This window comes from Equus quagga, unplaced genomic scaffold (assembly GCF_021613505.1).
Source record: "Equus quagga isolate Etosha38 unplaced genomic scaffold, UCLA_HA_Equagga_1.0 146_RagTag, whole genome shotgun sequence".
Lineage (NCBI taxonomy): Eukaryota > Metazoa > Chordata > Mammalia > Perissodactyla > Equidae > Equus > Equus quagga.
This window is the reverse complement of record NW_025796728.1, coordinates 2,004,100-2,020,788: the sequence shown is the minus strand read 5'-3', so window position 1 is coordinate 2,020,788 and position 16,689 is coordinate 2,004,100. Positions and strand designations below refer to the sequence as shown.

Genomic DNA, 16,689 nt, shown 5'->3' with positions numbered 1-16,689 from the left:
GCTGCTCTTCTGTCTTCCTTGTAGCCCCACAGGCTTGGCAGGGACCTCTGAGGTTGAGGGTTTCTCACTCAACAGTGAGCAGAGCTGCAAGCAGACCTTGACTTGGCTCCATCCTAACTGCATTAATAAAGTCAGCAACCACCCTAAAAGGAGACCAAGTCTTCCCTTTATGGTGGACTCCTCCTTCTGTGGAAGAATCTACGATGAGCGTTTTTGTCATTCTGAGCCTCTGAGGCTATCGTGCTAATAATAATGATTGACATTCACTGACCACTTACTGTATTCCCCACTGGTTCCCTGTAGTAACTCATCTGCTGTGCTTTCTAATGATAGTAATCCCAACCCTGCTCTAAGTGCTTCACCTGCTGTATGAGTGTGCGAGGGCTGCTTTGACAAGGCACCACAGACTGAGCAGATTAAACAACAGAAGTTTATTTTCTCACGGTTCTGGAGTATGGAAGTCCAAGATCAAGGGGTTGGCAGGCTTGGTTCCTCCTGAGGGTTTTGAGAGAGACTGGGTTCCATGCCTCTCCCCCAGCTTCTGGCGGTTTGCTGGCAGTCTTTGGCTTGCTGTAGCTTGTAGATGCATCACCTCGATCTCTGCCTTCGTCTTCACACGGCCTTTCACTGTGTGTGTCTGTGTCCAAACTCCCCCTTTTATAAGGACACCAGTCAGACTAGATTAGGGCCCACCCTAATGACTTCCTCTCAACTAGTTACATCTGCAATGACCCTTTTCCAATAAGGTCACCTTCTGAGGTACTGGGGGTTAGGACTTCAACATATCTTATTCGGCGTATATAATCCAACTCATAACATATACATTAACTCATTTAGTCTTCCCCAAAACCCTCTGAGACAGGTTCTTTGATAACTTATCCCCAGTTTGCAGAGGAGGGCACCTGAAGCACAGAGAGAGGAAATGACTTGCCAAGGGCACGTGGTTGGCAAGTGGTGGAGCCGCCCCAGACCTGTCCAGCTGCAGCATCTGAAGAGCAGGTCAGCCGTACGACCCAGTGAGACCCGTATGGTTATTACCATCTCAGACTTATGCTTGAGGAAGCAAAAGTACACAGGGGTCACGAAACCCACCCAGGGTTACACAGCTAGTCATTGGCAGGGCTGGAATTCGAACCCATTGCTATTTGGCTCCAGTATCTGAGCTGTTAACCACTGAGCTGTTAACCACTAAGCTATATGACTTCTCTAAAATAAAATAGTCTTCCCAGAATTCAGGAAAGCCTAGTTTGCCATTCTGCCCTCTCCAAGCCCTGCACAATGTTTTGGTGGTGTTGGTTATATATCATATTAGCCCTTGGGAGAGAGCGGTTCTGGTAATTTATACCAGTCGAACCAGGTGAGTATCAGGAAGTGGCAAAAGGACCAAAGAGGTTTGCAAGTGCTTGAGCCCCCTGGCCCAGCGCTGCCCTTAACCACCTCAGGCTCTGCATGGAAGCAGGAGGAGGATGGACTGGTAGAAGGGCCATTCTGGGCTGTTTTGGTTAAAATAAGAGCAGGGTGGGGAGTGAAAGGATTCAGGCTGTTAAAAGAAGGAGTCCAACAGATCCCACCTTATGCCTTCTTCATGACTGGAAGAAAGGGGGTCGCACCTTACTCTTTCATGAGGAAAAGGGGGAACCCGGCTCATGAGCCATCAGGCCAGTCTTGCTTTGAGCCATAGTGTAATGATTTTTCTCTCTGAAAAACGTAAATGAAGAGACACAGAAACTGGGAGTCGAGAGCTGAGTCTCATTAATGTCACAGCTGGGGTCCACTTGGTCCTCAGGACTGGCTGTTCAACTCCTCCTTGAATCTGAGAGAAATCGATTGAATTGCCTTCTCCCAACCCTGTTACTTGTTGTTATTGTTGATTAAGAGAGCTTAAGGTTTTTAATCAATACACTTAGTTTGAGCCCTGTATACTCATACAAGTAGTATCACTACCTTTTATTTCATTGATTCTAAAAGATCTCCCCCTGTTTGCCCAATTTAAAGAAGTTTCCTTTATTTCGTTCTTACAAACTAAGCACCATACTCCAAATAGCTGTGCCTAAAAGAAATCAATGTTATTTACAGCAATAGTGTAAAAGCTTCCTGAGGGTATCGATTTCATCTGTTTTGTTTACTTCTGTGTCCTGAGCATCTAGCAAAATGCCTATTACGTTGTAGTAGTAATAATGAACAAATATTTTCTCCCATTTTATACAGGTGGTAACTTGCTATACATACTGTTCCGCATGTATTTTTTTAAACTTATATATTGGAGATTGTCAACAGTTACAGGGGCAGGAGACAGGACTCTTGTTTACTGGAAGAGTTTCAAGCAGAGAAAGCAACTGTCCATCCATGCCTTCACGTACTAATCCCAGCAAGCAGCCGTCACCCAGCATGAATGACACCTGCTGTGCAGGGCATGCCTGGTATGTGACAGAGCCCTCTGTGTGTTCTGTTTTTAAGTGAGATGACCCACACAATAGCCACCGTTTCCTAGTGCACAACATTCAAGATCCAGCTAAATTTTTATTTTATTTTATTTTATTTTATTTGAGGAAGATTAGCCCTGAGATAACATCCATGCCCATCTTCCTCTACCTTATATGTGGGACGCCTACCACAGCACAGCCTTTTGCCAAGCAGTGCCATATCTGCACCCAGGATCCAAACCGGTGAACCCCGGGCTGCCGAGAAGCAGACCGTGTGAACTTAACCACTGCGCCACAGGGCCAGCCCCTAAATTTTTATTTTTTTAATGCTTTTTTTGTGGTGAGGAAGATTGGCCCCACACTAATACCTATTGCCAATCTTCCTCTTTTTTTTTCCTCCCCAAAGCCCCAGCACATAGTTGCATATCCTAGTTGTAGGTCATTCTAGTTCTTCTAAGTGGGATGCCTCCACAGCATGGCTTGATGAGCAGTACATAGGTCCATGCCCAGGATCCGAACTGGCAAAACCCTGGCCGCCAAAACAGTGCACGTGAATTTAACCACTCAGCCATGGGGCCAGCCCCCAGCTAAATTTTTAAATGTCTGTTTTACCCTGTGGAATGTTTTTATCTTCCTATCAAGCTAAACACAAGTGACTTACACATTATAGGCACTCAAACATATAGGAGTGAACAAAAAGTTAAGGTGTGCTAAAAAATAAATAAATTTTTTTTAAAGTGAATGTGATTAAACAACAATGAGATACTACTACACGCATATTAGAATGGCCAAAATCCAGAACACTGACAAGGCCAAATGCTGGTGAGGATGTGGAGCAACGGGAAATCTCATTATTTGCTGATAGGAATGCAAATGGTACAGGTACTGTGGGAGAGATCTTGGCAGTTTCTTAGAAAACTAAACATACTCTTACAATATAATCCAGTAATCATGCTCCTTAGTGTTTACCCAAAGGAGCTGAAAACTTATGTCCACACAAAAATCTGCACACGGATGTTTACAGCAGCTTTATTCATAATTGCTAAAACTTGGAAGCAAGCTAGATGTCCTTCAGTAGGTGAGTGGATAAGCAAACTGTGGTACCTCCAGACAATGGGATATTATTCATCACTCAAAAGAAATGAGCTATGAAGCCATGGAAACACATGGAGGAAACTTACATGCATACGACTAAATGGAAGAAGCCGATCTACAAAGGCTGCATCTGTATGATTCCACCCGGATGACAGTCTGCAAAAGGCAACACTTTGGAGACAGTGGAAAGATCAGTGGTTGCCGGGGGGTTGTGGAGAGAGGGGTGGGTGGGAGGATGAATAGGCAGAACACAGAGGATTTTTAGGGCAGTAAACTCCTCTGTAGGATACTATAATGGTGAATATGTGTCATTATAAATGTGTCCAAACCTACAGAATTTATAACTATGAACTTTGGGTGACTATGATGTGTCCATGTAGGTTCATCAATTATAACAAATGAACCACTCTGGCGGGGGATGTTGATAATGGGGGAGGCTATGCATGTGTGGGGGCGGAGGGTATATGGGAAATCTCTGTACTTTCCATTCACTTTTTCTGTGAACCTAAAGCTGCCGTAAAAAAAATAAGGTCCTTTCAAAAAATTCAATACATTTTAATTTTTTAAATGAGGTAGCCTTTGGAATAGCCTTGAGGTTTGACGCAATAGGCTACTTGTAAAATCATTTAGGTGACTTGTCCCTGGTGTCTACCCATTTATCTACCTCATGACCTATGGCCAAACTTTTCTATCTGCATTTGGGTGTGTATCACTTCTATAAGAATCAGGTAATTCAAGAGTTCCATTCCCAGACTGCAGTGTCAAAAGTCTCACTTATGGCCAAGGCCATCTTGGTTACTTCCAAGTTTTGGCAATTACGGCTTTGTAGGATAAAAGTGGGATATAGGCAGAAGTCTTGGAATCTAGAAGTTGTAACACTGTGAGATGAATGGGTCATCGCAGATCAAAGGGGTCCAGCCTCTTATCAGGGTTACTCTTATAAAGTAGACTTTAATTTCTTCAGAGCACTTACTCCACCTCCTGAAATTATCGTGTCCATTACTTTGTTCATTGATTCTCCATCTCCTCCTGCAGGAATGTATGCTCCACGAGAGCAGGGCCTGTATCTGTCTTGTTCACAGCGGTATCTCCACTGCCTAAAATAGTTCCTGGCATGTGGCAGATGCTCAATAGTTATTTGTTAAATACATGAATAAAAAAAGAGAAAGATGAAGGTGTCCTCGTGTTTAGGAGTCATTCGTTTTAGAAATGTTTCTGGAAATTATCTAAGAATGCTTTTTCCATACAAACAAGGGGTCACTGAGAAAGGAGCAGCCATCTGGGGCTCAGTGAAAAGTTACTCTTAAACTGTAAAGTTACAGGGGCCAGCTCTGTGGCCTAGTGGTTAAGTTTGGCATGCTCCAATTCAGCAGCCTAGGTTCATGGGTTTGAGTCCCAGGCACGGACCTACATCACTTCTCAGGCATGCTGTGGCAGCAGCTCACATATAAAGTGGAGAAAGCTTGGCACAGATGTTAGCTTGGGGCTAATTTTCCTCAGCAAAAAAAAAATATATATATATATATATATATATAGTTACAACCAAGTGTCAGTGGAGCTGGACTTCAGGTGTTTCCAATATTCTTTAGGCCTTCAATAACACTGTTCTCAAAGTCCTTCTGTCCACTACCCCATTTCAAAATCACATCCATATTTTCAGGATTTTATTATGCAGCACCCCTCTTCCAGGTACCAACATCTGGATTAGTTCTTAATTACCAAGTAAAATTTGACCTCAGAGTTTAGTTTGGCTTAAAACAATTGTGGTATATTGGGAAATATATATTTGGTTTTTGTCTCCAGTTCCTGGCATGTAGCTCCTAAAACCCTTGGAATCTCCAGAGTGTTAAGAGTGTCTTTTACATGCTAATGAGATGACTGGAGGCTGGGCATCCCTAGGTAGCTTCAGGATGGGGACTGGTCACTGGAAAGCCCAAGCCATGTTTAGAAGGTTGGGAATTTCAGATTCCCCCATTCCCACTCCCCTATTCACTCCCCAACCTCTACCCTGGCCTCTGGGGAGGGGAGAGGGGCTGGAGGTTGAGTTCAATCGCTAATGGCAAATGATTCAATCGATCATACCTGTGTAATGGAACCTTCACTAAAAGCCCTAAATAATGGGTTCAGAAAGCTTCTGGGCTGGTGAACACATCAAGGTGCTAGGAGCGGGGTGCTCCCAAAAACGAGACAGAAGCTTCACACACCACCGTCAGCCCCATACCTTGCCCTGTGCCCCTCTTTCATTTGGCTGTTCCTGAGTCGTAGTCTTTAAAATAAACTGGCAAACATAAGTAAAGCGTTTCCTGAGTTCTGTGAGCCACTCTAGCAAGTTATCAAACCTGAGAGGGTGTCGTAGGAATCTCTGACTTATAGCCAACTGGTCAGAAGCACAGGGGGCCCAGAACTTGTGACTGGCATCTGAAATGGGGGTAGTCTTCTGGGACTGAGTTCTTAACCTGTGGGGTCTTTGCTAACTCCAGGTAGTTAGTGTCAGAATTGAATTGAATTGTTGATCACCCAATTAGTATCCAGAGAATCAGAAAATTGGTTGTTGCTGTGGAAAACCCCCATACATTTGGTGTCAGAAGTGTCATGAGTAAAAACAGGTCAACGATAAACATATTAACTCATAGTTTCTGTGAGTAAAGAAATTGGGAACACCTTACCTGGATGGTTCTGGACTGGAGTCTTTCTGTGCGGTCACAATCAAGATGCCAGTCCAGACTGCCATCGTCTGAAGACTTGACTGGGCCTGGAAGATTCGCTTCCAAAATGGCTCATTCACATGGCCGCCAAATTGTTGCTGGTTCTTGGCAAGAGATCTCTGTAGAGATCTCCGTTCCTCACCACTTGAGCCTCTCCAGGGGACTGCTCGGGACATGATGGTTCCCTCCACAGCAAGTGCCCCAAGAAAGCAAGATGAAAGCTCTAATGTGTTTTATGTCCCAGCCTCATAAGTCACACCCCGTTATTTCCACAACGTCCTGTTGGTTACCCAGATTGGCCCCAGCGATGGCAGAAGGGAATTACAATACAAGAACATAAATAACATGGACAAGGATCTTTGGCAGCCATCTAGGAGGCTCAAACACAGTGTTCAAATGTATTTTTCAAATAAATGAATGAATTACTTAACTCCAAGTCCTCTAAACACAGTCCATTCAGATCTAGCATTTGGCATGAGAGCTTAGGCTTCTGGCAGCATCAAACTTTTTATTGGCTTTCCTGTTTTCACTCTGGAGGAGCTCAAACAAATGATCTGCTTTCATTGTGCCTCAAGTCTTAAAATGGGAGTCGTAAAATCACCATGAAATTAAGTAATTTTAGAGCCATGAAGAATGTTCATTATTAAAACTCTCCCACAGGGCCAGTCCCAGGCAAAATTGTGAAGCTAGAGAAACTTGGCTTTTCTACCCCAATTCTGCAAATCTTCACCACCCTCCCCCCACCACTGTTGCTGAACATATGCAATATTCAGTTCAATAAACAAACATAAATTCTGCAAGTTGCTGTTACATACCTTGAGAAAGCATCAGTTGGAAATAGTAATACTGTATAATGCACATTTCGGTAAATTCAATAAGGCCGCTTTTCCTCGACTGTGAAACACATCACTAAATCTCAGTTGACTATCTGTTGTTCATTTACAATTAGGAGTTGAGGTGTATGAAAATCCTTACCAACGGGAACGTTTGTTGTGGAAAGATAATCGCATTCTAGATCTCAATAAAGGGCAGGAAATTCCCGCACACCATCTCAAGCTCACCTGCAGAACACATTAACTGAGTGAAAGGATAGACAGAGTTTGCTTATTTATTCATTTAACAAATATTTTCTGAGCCAGGCATTGTTCTAGGTGCCAATCTACCCTCACTTCCGGTCTTTGCTCAAACATCATTTCAACGGAGCCTAGCCTGACCACTAGATTTAAAATCGCAATTTAAATTGCAGCCTTCCCATATCCCTTACTTGCTCTACACTTTCTTGCTTCATGACACATGTTATTTACTAACATACTATAATCTACATCTTTATTGCCTTTTATTTGTGTTTTTCTCTATCACTCTGACTCCATGTCAGAATTTCAGCTCCACCATGGCAAGAATCTTAGTCTGTTTGTTCACTGATACAGCGCCTGGCTCATAATAGGTTTTGAATAGTTGGTGAATTCACTGAATGAGTGCTTGGGGTACAAGAGTGAATAAAACAGACAAAATTCTCTGTCTTCTGCAAATCTCTCTCTCTCTCTCTCACTCTCTGTCTGTCTCTCTCTCTCTCCCCTCCTCTCCATCCCTGCATAAGGTTGCTACTCACTGGGCTAAATCCCACTACGAGGCTGCACACCGTCCTGACCTTCCCATGTTTCCTGCACATGCCCCAGGCCATGTGTGCTCTCTCCTTTCCCGAGCAGCCTAAGTGCCTTCGCTGCAAAACCTAGATCCCCAGGCAGCTCCAGATTCCAAACTCACACTAGTGTTTATGAAAATAAAGTTTGCCCTCCAAATGTCAGCGTCCCAGAGCCCCAGTCATGGTTCCTGAACTTTCCGCCTGACAGTAGCTCTAGGCTTATGGAAGAAAACCTATTTGTTCTTACTCTCAAATTGGTCAAAACAGGGTCACAGAGTTACACACTTTTGTCAATAAGGTTAAGATTACCACCCGCCCTTTTCCAAACTATGAAAAAGACAGTGCTCGTCACTCTCCAAAAGCCACATTAAAAGAAAGAACATGGCAATGACAGTTTAATAAAAAACAGGACATACCCAAAGGAAACATGCAGAAAATGACAACTGGAATTAAACAAGAGGGATGGACAGGCCAGATTAAAGATTCTTAGTGAACATCGTCAACAGCAAGAATGTTTAAACACAGGTTTAATTAAAGTGCATGCGAGCGGTAACCGGCTTAAGTAATATCAACAACCTTCCGACGTAAATGATTACGTTCGTGTACATGATACAGCTTAGACAGGACGAAGCACTCACATTTTAGTCAGAGGAACAGATGCGAAAGATACTAACTGTATCAAGATGGTAAATATTATAACAGAGGTGTATATAAGGCGCTGCAGCAAATTGGATTTTCCAGAAATGACCATGGCGATATTTTCAGTTCCACATGCTTTTCCAGAACCCCCATCAAGAGTTGGAGTCTATTTCCTCTTCAACCTGGGTGGGCTCATGACTGCTCTGACTAATACAGTATGGCAGAAGTCATGCTATGTGACTTCTCAGCTAGATAGTCTAGAGAATACAGCTTCCTCCTGGTTTTCTCTCTCTCTTTGGAGCCCTGAGCCATCTTGTATAAAGCCCAGCTACCTTGAAGTTACAATGCTGGAGATGCCCAAGGAGCCCCTGCTGTTCCTGCCCCCAGAAGTTTGGCCCTGCCCGTCAACCACCAGCCAAGTGCGTGAACGAGCTATCAGGTGATCCCGGCCCAGCCTTCAGGTCTTCCAGCTGAGGCAGAGCCAGCCGCCCCTGCTGCGCTGTGTTCAATTTCCAGACCCACAGAATTCGAGAACATAATAAATGGCTATTTTCACCACTGAGTTTGGGGTAGATTGTTACACGGACACAGTAACTAAAACAGCCGCTCTGGGAGCATAAATTCTTCACTCTACTTAGGGAAGTCAAATAAGATTGTCAAGAGCTGCAGATATTTGAGCTCAGTCCCAAAGGATGATGCATTGGAGTTCTCCAGACGAACAAATTCTTCCAGACACAGAATAGAATGTGCAAAATGCAGAAGCCCGAGAGCAAGGCCCAACCTGGGAACTGCCGGCAGTCAGGTACAGCTGGAGCACAGGTAGGTGTGGCAGAGGTAAGAGTTTCATTCATTCATTCTCTTATTCATTCATCCAATAAATATATATTGAGCCCTAATGTGCCTGGAACCTGGCTTGTGTATGACTTAGGATTGCTTTTGGCTGCAAATCCCCTCCTCCAAAAAGAGTGGCTTAATCATTAAGGGCCTATTGTTTACTTACTGAGAAATTCAGAGGTGGACAGTCTCAGTAACAGTTTGCTGTCTCCAGCCAATCTCTTGCCACCTTTCTATTTCACCAATTCAAATGCTGACTTTTTATCTTGATGCCTCGTGGTCACAAGATGGCTGTAACAGCCGCGAGCATCACACCCACAGGTAGTCCTTTCATACCACACCCAAAGGCGTGGGGCAGAAGAACACCAGGGGTCTCCTCTTGTGTGTGCCCTCCTTTTATTAAAGAGGAAATTGACCAGGAGTGCAGGGTGGGAGATGGTTTCGATGGGACTAGGGCGGAGTCATGAAGGCTAGACTTTTCCAAAAAAATCCACCTTAGTTTCAAAACAGACATTGAAAGCTAAGTTTGAAGACCCTACTTCCTTATTATAGGATCTACAGAAAGATAAAAATTACTTTCTCCAGAATTCCTTTAAATTTAAATGTTTTATATAATCAGAGAAATAGAGTAAAGGCAGAGCGGCAGAAATAAATCTCTTGCGATTCAAAGAACTTTCCAGTGCGTTAAAAAAAGAACAAAGGAACTTTGTAACACAAAGGATCGTCGCACAGAGAATGCCGCCCCCCCTCCCGCACCAACAGCACAACTTTCCCCAGTTCTGGGGAGGAAAACGCGACTAATTTTTCACTGAACTGTCAAACCACATTTTGTGTTCTCCAATGTAGTCCTGAGCTTGATAGATAGGAGGTGTTCAAACAAGAAATGGCTCTAGGACATTCTAAAATAATAATTAAGCCGCATACAAAATTGCTCTAGCTGAAAGGCTCTCTCAGCATTTTTCGGTGGATAAGAAATAGACATGATTACCCGAAGGCTTCTGAGCGTCAATATTCAACAGGCGCACTGAGAGTGTGACTCAACTAGAAGGGGAGACGAAACATAAAACTGAACTGGGCTATTCTACTAGGAAAAGTTGTCTTTTTGTGGAAAAATGAATCCAACTATTAGGTCTTGCTTTTCTCCCAAATGAATGTTCAATGAGATTTGAAGCATCTACAGGGATGAAAGGAAAATATGTAAGTGATCTGTGTATGGACTTTGGGAGGCGTTTGGCTATAGCTCATTTTTTGAGGTGGAAAGGGAGGTAGAGGATTCTAAGACACTGAATTCTCCCTTTGGTCTTCTCTGCGTCACTGAGCGGCCCCAGCCACGTGCGACCCCGGATGAAGTGAGAAATCCTCTAGATGCAGCGACAGTGGGGCCTGAGCAAGACGAGAAAATACACATTTACCCAGCTGCCCTCTTGGTGCCCTGACTGAGCCACACTCTGCCGGTCCTCCGAACTCCGCAGCCGTTCCCTGGGTTCAAGCCACGCCCCTCGGAGCCGCTGCCCAGTCCTGGTAGGTACATGTGAGAGAGTGACAAGCCTGGTTGGGAAATAAGACAGGGGGAGAGGGGAGTGACAGTGAAACTGCACCTCCCCTTCCTCCGCCACAGTCTATTCCTCCTTGCCCTCTCTCACACATACACACTAGGATGATGAATTTTATGTGCCAACTTGGCTAGACCACACTGCCCAAATATTTAGTCAAACATTGTTCCAGACCTTTCTGTGAAGGTATTTTTCAGATGAGATTAACATTTAAATCAGTAGGCTTTGAGTAAAAAGGATCACCCACCATAATGTGGGTGGGCCTCATTCAATCAGTTGAAGGCCTTAGTAGAACACAGATTGATCTCCCTTGAGGAAGAGGGAAGCTGCCAGCAGACTGTCTGTGGATTCAAGCTGCAACTCTTTCCTGGGTCTCCAGCCTGCCAGCCACCTTGCAGATTTTGGACTTGCCAGCCTCCACTGTTATATGAACCAATTCCTTAAAATCTTTCTCTCTCTCACCTGGCATGCTGGGGGAAGCAAGCAGCTATGCTGTGAGCAGTCCTGTGGAGAGGCCCATGAGGCAAAGAACTGATATCTCTAATTAACATCCAGCAAAGGTCTGAGACCTGACAAGGTCTGAGCCATGTGGATTAGCTTAGAAATGAGCATTCTGCAGCCTGCCATCAGTGACCTGCATAAGCCTAGAAGGAGACCCGATGCCAGTGAAGCCTTCATCAGCCCCAGCTGACAGCTTGACTGCACCATCGTGAGAGATCCTGGGTGAGAGGCCCTCAGCTGAGTAACACCCAAATTCCTGACCCATAGAAACTATGAAACAAAGGATATTTGTTTTTTTAAGCTGCAAAGTTTTGGGGCGATTTGTTATACAGCAGTAGATAACTAATACATGGTTGATGAAAATACAACCATGCGGAGAGCAAAGGTAACAGCTAATAGGACTGAAGATAAGTATACCTTCAAACAGAAATTCTAATTTGGGGTATTGCAGTGAACATTTATTATACTTTTTAGCCACCAAATACCCTTTGAAAACTGTCCTCCATTTGAGGAATTTCCCACCTCTAGCTCCACCTCCCCTGGCAAAAGCCAGCCTCCTCTTTCCCAGCCTCCCTTTGCCGCTAAGCACAGGGATATGACCCAGACTTCATATTTAGTTGCACCCATATGAACCTATGATTCGAAAGAGAGTAGCGTGGAACTGATTCTGGCAAGGGGGACTACGTGCCCTCGGCCTTTCCCAGGCAGGAGACAGAGTTCCCAGCACTAACATCACACTCGGCATCATGGTGAGAACTGCGCTGTCTCTGCTGGAGGCATCGGCGGCAGGTCTCCAGCAGGGCAATCTGACAGTGTCCACGGGCATTTTCCCCGCTATGAGTTTCCAAATCTTCTCTGCTCCTTCTGGAGATTCCGTTTGATTCAGAACCCTCTAACAGATCCCTTTCACGCATGCCTGCACCAGCCAGAGCAGAGTCTATTTTTTGCTACTAAGAACCTGAAGGAAGTCCAAGGCACTGTTAAGTTGGAGGCCTCAGTTCTTCACTGGCTGGTGATCAGAGTCTTCTCTGAGAGTCTCAGTCTATTTGAGTTTCTATAACAAAGTATCATAGACTGGGGGTTTAAATGACAAACATTAATTTCTCACAGCCCTGGAGGCTGGGAAGTCCAAGATCAAGCTCCCAACAGATGCAGCGTCTGGTGAGAGCCTGCTTCCCGGTTTAGAGAGGGCCGCCTTCTTGTTGTATTCTCACATGGCGGAGAGAACGGAAGAGAGAGAAATGGTATCTTGCGCTTCTTATAAGGGCACTAATCCATCATGGGGACACCTCATGACCTCATCTAAACCTAATCACCTTCCAAAGGCCCCACTTCCAAATAACATCCCCCTGGGGGTTAAGACTTCAACATGTGAACGCCGGGGTGGTGGGGGGGGGGGGGGGGGGAGTGCGGAACTGGCACAAACATTCAGTCCCTAGCACAAAGGAAAGTTTTGTGCTTTTGTGAACAAAAAGACATATACTATTACAATGTTCACTGCAACCAGAGACTGGAAGAATAAACTGTGGCGTGTTTACCAAATGGAACTATATACTGAGGTTGAAAGGAACGAAATATATGTGTATCAGCATAGATAAATCTGAAAAATATTATGGTGAATAAAAAATCGCAAGCCCTCTTGTCCCATTAAAAAACGTTTCAAATGTATGACGCAAAACTATTTTTGTTTATGGATACATACATAACAGCAACAATCTTAATATATGTGCTTTAAAGATACATACCAAGTCCAGGCAAACAGCCACCTCTGGGGAGAGAAGAGGGAGAATGGGATTAGGAAAGGGTCTCAGGGGAACCTCCATCTGTATATGCGGTGCTTTATTTCTTTCTTCCCCAGCTTTGTTGAGATATAATTGACATATAACATTGTGTAAGTTAAGGTGTACAACGCGATGATCTGATGCACATATTGTGCAGAATGATGAACACAGTAGGGTTGGTTAACACCTCCATTACTTCACATTATTACCGTTTCTTTTTTGTAGTGAGAACTTTAAGGTCTACTCTCTTAGCACCTTTCAAGTATATAATACAGTATTGTTAACTGTAGTCACCATGCTGGACATTAGATCCCCAGAACTTATTCACCTTATAACTGAAAGTTTGTACCCTTTGCCCAACATGTCCCCATTTCCCCCACCTCCCAGGCCTTGGCAACCACCGTTTTACTCTGTGCTTCTATGAGTCCAGATTTTTTAGATTCCACATATAAAGGATATCATACAGTATTTGTCTTTCTCTGTTTGACTTATTTCACTTGGCATAATGCCCTCAAGATTCATCCACATCATTGCAAATGGCAAGATTTCCTTCTTTCTTATGGATGAATAAAATTCATATACATATATATATATATATATGTATATAAATCACATCTTCTTTATCCATTTATCCATTGACAGACACTTACGTTGTTTCCATATCTTGGCTATTGTGACTAAGGCTGCAACAAACATGGGAATACAGATACTCACAATCCTGATTTCATTTCCTTTGGATATATATCCAGAAATGGGATTGCTGAATCATATGGTAGTTCTGTTTTTAATTTTCTGAGGTACCTCCATACTCTTTCCACAGTGGCCGCACCAATTTACATTCCCACCAACAGTGCACAAGGGTTCCCTTTTCTCCACATCCTCTCCAGCACTTACCTCTTGTCTTTTTGATAATAGCCATCCTAACAGGTGTGAGGTGATATCTCATTGTGGTTTTGATTTGCACTTCTCTTATGATTAGTGATGTTGAGCATCTTTTCACGTACCTGTTGGTCATTTGTATGTCTTCTTTGGAAAAATGTCTATTCAGTTCCTCCACTCATTTTTAAATTGGACCGGTCAGTTTTTTTGTAATTGAGTTGTATGAGTTCCTTATATATTTTGGATAGTAACGCCATATCAGATTGTTTGCAAATATTTTCTCCCATTTGGTACGTTGCGTTTTCATTTTCTTGGTTCTTTTACTGTGCAGAAGCTTTTTAGCTTGATGTAGTCCCACTTATTTATTTTTGCTTTTGTTGCTTGTGCTTTTGGTGTCATATACAAAAAAAATCATTGCCAAGACCAATGTCAAGGGCCTTTTTCCCCTGTTTTCTTCTAGGAGTTTTACCATTTCATGCCTTCTGTTTGTCTTCAATCTACTTTGAGTTAATTTTTGTGAATGGTGTGAGATAGGAGTCCAATTTCATTCTTATACATGTGAATATCCAGTTTCCCCAGCACCATTTATTGAAAAGAATATCCTTTCCTCATTGAGTATTCTTGGATCCCTTGTCAAATATTAGTTGACCATATATGTGAGGGTTTATTTCTAGACTCTCTATTCTGTTCCATTGGTCTATGTGTATTTTTACCCTAGTACCAAACTGTTTTGATTATGATAGCTTTGTAATTTAGTTTGAAATCAGGAAGCATGATGCCCCCAGCTTTGTTCTTTCTCAGGATTGTTTGGGCTATTCAGGGCATTTTGTCATTCCATATGAATTTTAGGATTGTTTTTTCTATATCTGTGAAAAATGCCATAGGAATCTTTATAGGAATGGCATTGAATCTATAGATGGCTTTGAACAGTAGGGACATTCTAACAATATTAATTTTTCTAATTGATGAACACAGAATACCTTTCCATTTGTTTGTGCTGTCTTCACTTTCTTTCATCAAAGTCTTATTGTTTTTAGGTTACAGATCTTTTGCCCCTCTGCTTAAATTTATTCTAAAGTATTTTATTGTTTTTGATGCTATTGTGAATGGGATTATTTCCTTTATTTATTTTTCAGATGTTTTGTTGTTAGTCTACAGAAATGCAACTGATTTCTGTATGTTGATTTTGTATCCAGCAGCTTGACTGAATTCATTGATTAGTTCCAACGGTTTTTTGGTGGAGTCTTTAGGATTTTCTAGTTATAATACCATGTCATCTGTAGATGGAGACAGTTTTACTTCTTCCTTTCTGATTTGGATGCCTTTTATTTCCTTTTCTTGCTTAATTTCTCTTGCTAGGACTTCCATAGTATGTTGAATAGGAGTGGTGAGAGCGGGCACCCTTGTCTTGCTCCTGATCTTGGAGGAAAGGTTTTCAACCTGTCATCATTGAGTATATTAGCTTGTCATATATGGTCTTTATTATGTTGAGGAACATTCTTCTATGCCCAATTTGTTGAGAGTTTTTACCATAAAAGTATGTTGTATTTTACCAAATATTTTTCTGCTTCTATTGAGATGATCATATGCTTTTTATCTTTAATTCTATTAACATTGTATATACCATTTATTCATTTGAATATGTTGAACCATCCTTGCATCCCAGGGGTAAATCCCACTTGATCATATATGATCCTTTTAATGTGCTGTTAAATTTGGTTTGCTAATATTTTGCTGAGAATTTTCACATCTACATACATCAAGGATATTGACCTGTAGTTTTCTATTCTTATAGTGTCCTTATCTGGCTTTAGTATTTATGTATCTTCCTCAAATGCTTCCAAGAAAAACACACACTATCCTACTGCCTTCACAGTAAATCTGCTCCAGGATATTGGTTATAAACTCAATTCTTGCTCTCTTGGCACCTTTTAAATGCACTTTACAATATCTGACATCAGCTTACACTGAGATTTGAAGTCTAGGGGAAGGAATAGCCAAGAATTTCTGAAAGAGGATCTGTTTGATTAAAAAACATCAAGTGTTGTGAACTGGAACCAGAAAAGGATTATTGTTGACATGGTGGCACAGTACATAAGCCTCGAGCTGAGGGTCTCGGAACAAGGAGGTCCGACCACTGTCCCTGGGTGTGTGCGAGTCTGAATACCTGCAGCGTTGCATTTAGACTCTAAATAGGCTCTGCATTTGCTCCATTCCAAGCATGAAAGCTTTATTTTCACTTTTTGTTGGTAATTGCATGCTAATCCACAGAGGTTGGTCAAAAATCAACCCCAGTGTACTTGAGTGGTCTCCTAATATTGATCGCTCCTCTTTACTTCGCTATCATCATCATCATCATCATCTTTCTCATTAGTAATAGTCACCATTGATTTTTTACTATGTGCCAGGTATGGGGCTAAAATATTTGTTTATCGTGTCATCCTTTTCTTCAAAACAACATAATGAGTTAGTTATTATTTTACCTCCACATTTTAAATTTTAAAACTGTGGCCCAGAATGATTAAAGAGCTAAAGTTATGCAGCCGGCAAATAGCACACCAAGACTCAGAGCCAGGTGAGATTCCTAAGCCCGAGCTTTTCACCATGACTCTCCCCAGGCTTGGCTCAGTCTCACCT

General features: G+C 42.7%; 1 protein-coding gene across 1 annotated transcript in view; it reads right to left on the bottom strand.

The window, feature by feature from the left end:
* Positions 1-6,399, bottom strand: part of MPPE1 (metallophosphoesterase 1) — a 49,623-nt gene extending 43,224 nt beyond the window's left edge. Inside the window, 2 exon segments of the mRNA XM_046649821.1 lie at positions 3,605-3,674; positions 6,185-6,399. Of these exon segments, the coding sequence (XP_046505777.1) occupies positions 3,605-3,674; positions 6,185-6,399 (285 nt within the window).
* Positions 6,400-16,689: the final 10,290 nt, after the last annotated feature.